The sequence below is a fragment of the Phragmites australis genome, chromosome 5 (assembly GCF_958298935.1).
Source record: "Phragmites australis chromosome 5, lpPhrAust1.1, whole genome shotgun sequence".
Classification (NCBI taxonomy): domain Eukaryota; kingdom Viridiplantae; phylum Streptophyta; class Magnoliopsida; order Poales; family Poaceae; genus Phragmites; species Phragmites australis.
In genome coordinates, this window is record NC_084925.1 from 23,667,406 (window position 1) to 23,671,215 (window position 3,810).

At 50.6% G+C, this 3,810-nt stretch overlaps 1 protein-coding gene across 1 annotated transcript; it reads left to right on the forward strand.

The window, feature by feature from the left end:
* Positions 1-1,058: 1,058 nt before the first annotated feature.
* LOC133918970 (exocyst complex component EXO70B1-like) lies at positions 1,059-3,447 on the forward strand. Its single transcript, XM_062363142.1, has one exon. It carries the CDS (start codon positions 1,209-1,211, stop codon positions 3,234-3,236), a length of 2,028 nt encoding a protein of 675 aa, XP_062219126.1. The 5' UTR covers positions 1,059-1,208; the 3' UTR covers positions 3,237-3,447.
* Positions 3,448-3,810: the final 363 nt, after the last annotated feature.

A 3,810-nucleotide genomic window follows, 5' to 3' on the forward strand; every position in this document is an offset into this window, starting at 1 on the left:
CACGGCCTTCTAGAGCCCTAGTCTTCCGAAGCCCTAGTCTTCCGAAGCCCATGTCTTCCGGAGCCCTCGACGCCCTTGAAGCCACGGTCTCCTCGAGCTCCTATCTCCCGAATCCCTCGACGCCCCCCAAGCCACGGCCTTCTGGAGGCCCTATCTCTTGGAGTCTGGGTAGGCTCCCCTAGAACCGTGAGGGAGGGGCCATCTGATCTGGAAGAAAGATCAATCATAGGGGGTCCACCAGTTGTCCTCCTCTGGCAAGAAAGTGACTGGCATTCAATGCGATACATGTGGGAGCTGTCCTGACATCTCAAATGCAAGTGGTGGCCGGACTGACATCTTGGACAGTGCGGCGCCGCAATAGGCGACCGGCTAGGTGCCACATCCCTAGAACCATTTGCATTATTGTACTGCCATGGTAGATAATATCTTCTAGTTAGGGGTAAAAAAACATCCTACCTAGACCCATGACGAGTGATTCGACTGTTCCTAGGTCTGTTCGGGATAGCGATGGTTTGTATCGCTATCTTCGTAAGGTTATATTTGTACATTTATATCCTGCATGGCACTATAAATACAGACTCTTGGTCATAAGATAAGGGACCCATCTTTTTTTACTGTCATATATTTGATGTTACTCTCTCTTTACTTCTTTCTCCAAGCTTGACTATACTCCTATTAGTGTACTTTTTCATCGTACTTATTTACGTAAGACATATTCTTACGCCAACAATAACTTATCTTTAGTATTGGATTCTTGCAGACGTCAAACTCCAAATTGAACGGCATTGACACTGGGCAAAGGCTAAAGGGATAAAGAACTTGCAAAGTTGTAATGTGGAACAGAATAAAACGCTCGTTACATGATTAGTCTAGTGTTTCTTGTACATATACTCATACGTTTCTAATTTTTCTTATATACCAATGTCGGGGACTCCCCTACATTTGTGCTCCAAAAAACGACTAACAATGACTTTTAAAATATTTTAATAGTTAAATGCGAAAATGGTGACATTTTTACAGTAGATTTTTATAAGCTGAAGATAGCAGTGCCGAGGATCCATCCATCCAGTCACGCAAATCCGCGCGCGCACACCGTGGTCAGCGCAGCTTGACCCCGTTACGCTGCGGCGACCGCGCACACATTCCTCGCGGTCAAAGAAAGGCAGCGGTGGCAGCAGCCAATAATCCCCAACCCACCCGAGGCGGCGATGTCGGCGGCGCCCCCGTCGCCCCAACCGGAGTCCCCCTCCGCCACCGGCGTCGGCGGCGACAAGGTCCTGGCCGCCGCGCAGCACATCGTCAAGTCCCTCGCCACCTCAAAGAACGCCGCCGACGATATGATCCACATCCTCTCCGGCTTCGACAACCGCCTCTCCTCCATCACCAACGACCTCTTCCCCTCCCCTGATCCCTCCTCCTTCTCCGCCTCCGGGTCCTCCTCCGAGATCCCCGCCGCCGCCGCCGCCGCCTTCGACGCCGCAGATCAGCTCATCCAGCTCTGGGACGCCACCCCGGAGGCGCTCGTCTTCGAGGCTTCCGAGGACGACGTCGCGCAGTACCTCGCCGCGGTGGACGTCGCCGTCGAACACCTCGCATGCGGCGGGGCCGGGGGCGCGCGAGCGGGCGTCGCCGTCCAGCTCGCCATGGTGCGCCTCGAGGAGGAGCTCCGGCACCTCATGGTCCGCCACGCCGTGCCGCTCGACCCCACGGGCCTCTTCTTCTCGCTCCGCCGCCTCTCGCTCGAGTCCATGGACGATCTCGACGCCTGCTCCCTGTTCGACGCCGCAACGCCGCTCAGTCTGGACGCCGCCGCGCCGGAGACCGCGCGTGGCGCTGCCCTCGGGAATTCGCTCGAGGACCAAGTTTTCGAGCCCGTGCGCCCCGAGGCCGTCGACGAGCTGCGCGCCATAGCCGACCGGATGGCGCGCGCAGGTTACGCCCGCGAGCTCGCCGACGCTTACTGCGGCGTCCGACGCGATCTGCTCGACGAGTATCTCTCTGTGCTTGGTGTCGAGCGCCTCAGCATTGACGAGGTGCAGCGCATTGAGTGGAAGCTGCTCAACGACAAGATGAAGAAGTGGGTGCACGGGGTCAAGACGGTCGTGCGCGTGCTTCTCGCTGGTGAGCGCCGCCTCTGTGACCAGGTGCTCGCCGCCTCCGATGAGCTTACGGAGGAATGCTTCGTTGAATCCACCAAAGGATGTATTATGCAGATTCTTAACTTTGGGGACGCCGTGGCTGTGTGCCCCCGCTCGCCGGAGAAAGTCCCGCGGCTTCTTGACATGTACGAGGCACTTGCGGAGGTGATCCCTGAAATGAAGGACTTGTGCTTGGGAAGTTCTGGGGATGGTGTGATCAGTGATGTGCAGGCCATTCTTGATAGGCTTGGGGATGCCGTTAGGGGTAACTTGTTTGAGTTTGGGAAGATGTTGCAACAGGAGACGTCACGGAGGGCAATGATGGCTGGTGAGATCCACCCGATGACACGCTATGTCATGAACTATTTGAGGTTGTTGGTTGTTTACAGTGAGACACTTGATGTCCTTTTGGATGATGGCGGCGATGATCACAATGCTTTCAGAAGTTCTGATGACCAGGACCAGGAACACTTGGAGAGCATGACCCCTTTTGGAAGGCGCCTTCTGAAGCTGATATCTTATTTGGAGGCCAATTTGGAGGAAAAATCTAAGCTCTATGAAGATGCTGCCCTGGAGTGCATATTTGCCATGAACAATTTGCTCTATATTGTTCAGAAGGTTAAGGATTCCGAGCTAGGGAAGATTTTAGGTGATCACTGGATAAAAAGGCATAGTGGTAAGATTCGGCAATATTCAAAGAGCTATCTAAGGATTTCTTGGACCAAGGCTTTGTCTTATTTCAAGGAAGATGGACATGGTAGTGGCAGTGGAAGTGGCAGTGGCAGTGGGCATTCAAGTTCTAGGATGTCCATCAAGGAAAAGTTCAAGAACTTCAACATGGCCTTTGAGGAAATTTACAGGAACCAGACACTTTGGAAAGTTCCAGATCCTCAGCTCCGAGAAGAGCTGAAAATATCTATATCTGAAAATGTAATTCCAGCATATCGTGCTTTTTTGGGCAGATATGGTAATCAAGTGGACGGGGGAAGAAATCCAGGAAAATATGTAAAGTACACCCCTGAGGATTTGGAGAGCCAGCTCTCTGATTTATTTGAGGGGTCACCAGGTTCTGCCAACCACTCTAGGAGAAGAACATAGTTCATGGTTGAGAGGATCACGTTTCAGGTATGATTTTGTTAAAAGGATCACATATTGATGAATTGCTGTACACATCACATCCGCTGATTGGATGCTTGTTCCTATTGTAGTCATTACAATACTGTAATACAACCCGAGTACCTTTTGGTATGCTTACTGTTGCATGGTTTGTACTAAGAAATGTTGAACATTTATTGTCCTTTTTTTTTTTTTGCGGTTGTTGACTATTTCACATTAGCTGTAAAAGACCATTTCCCAGTAGGTAGGGAACTTGTTCAATTGGATTTATTGGATTTGATCCTGAACTTAATAAAGAAACATATACGAACACACTGGACACATGTAGTTTTTGTGCTATGACAGCTACAGATTTTCTAATTTCTTTTCTCTTTATTTGCTACTAAACACAGCCTTAATGGCCTACTAAAAACAGACCTAACAGACTATTGATTGTGGCCCTAGTGGCCTCTGAATTGACTAAAAAACAGCAGAATTTAAACTAGCTATAACTCATACAAGGTTTACTAGCAAATCACCCCCTAAACCTTGCGTGATTGCTTGATTTCAACTATTC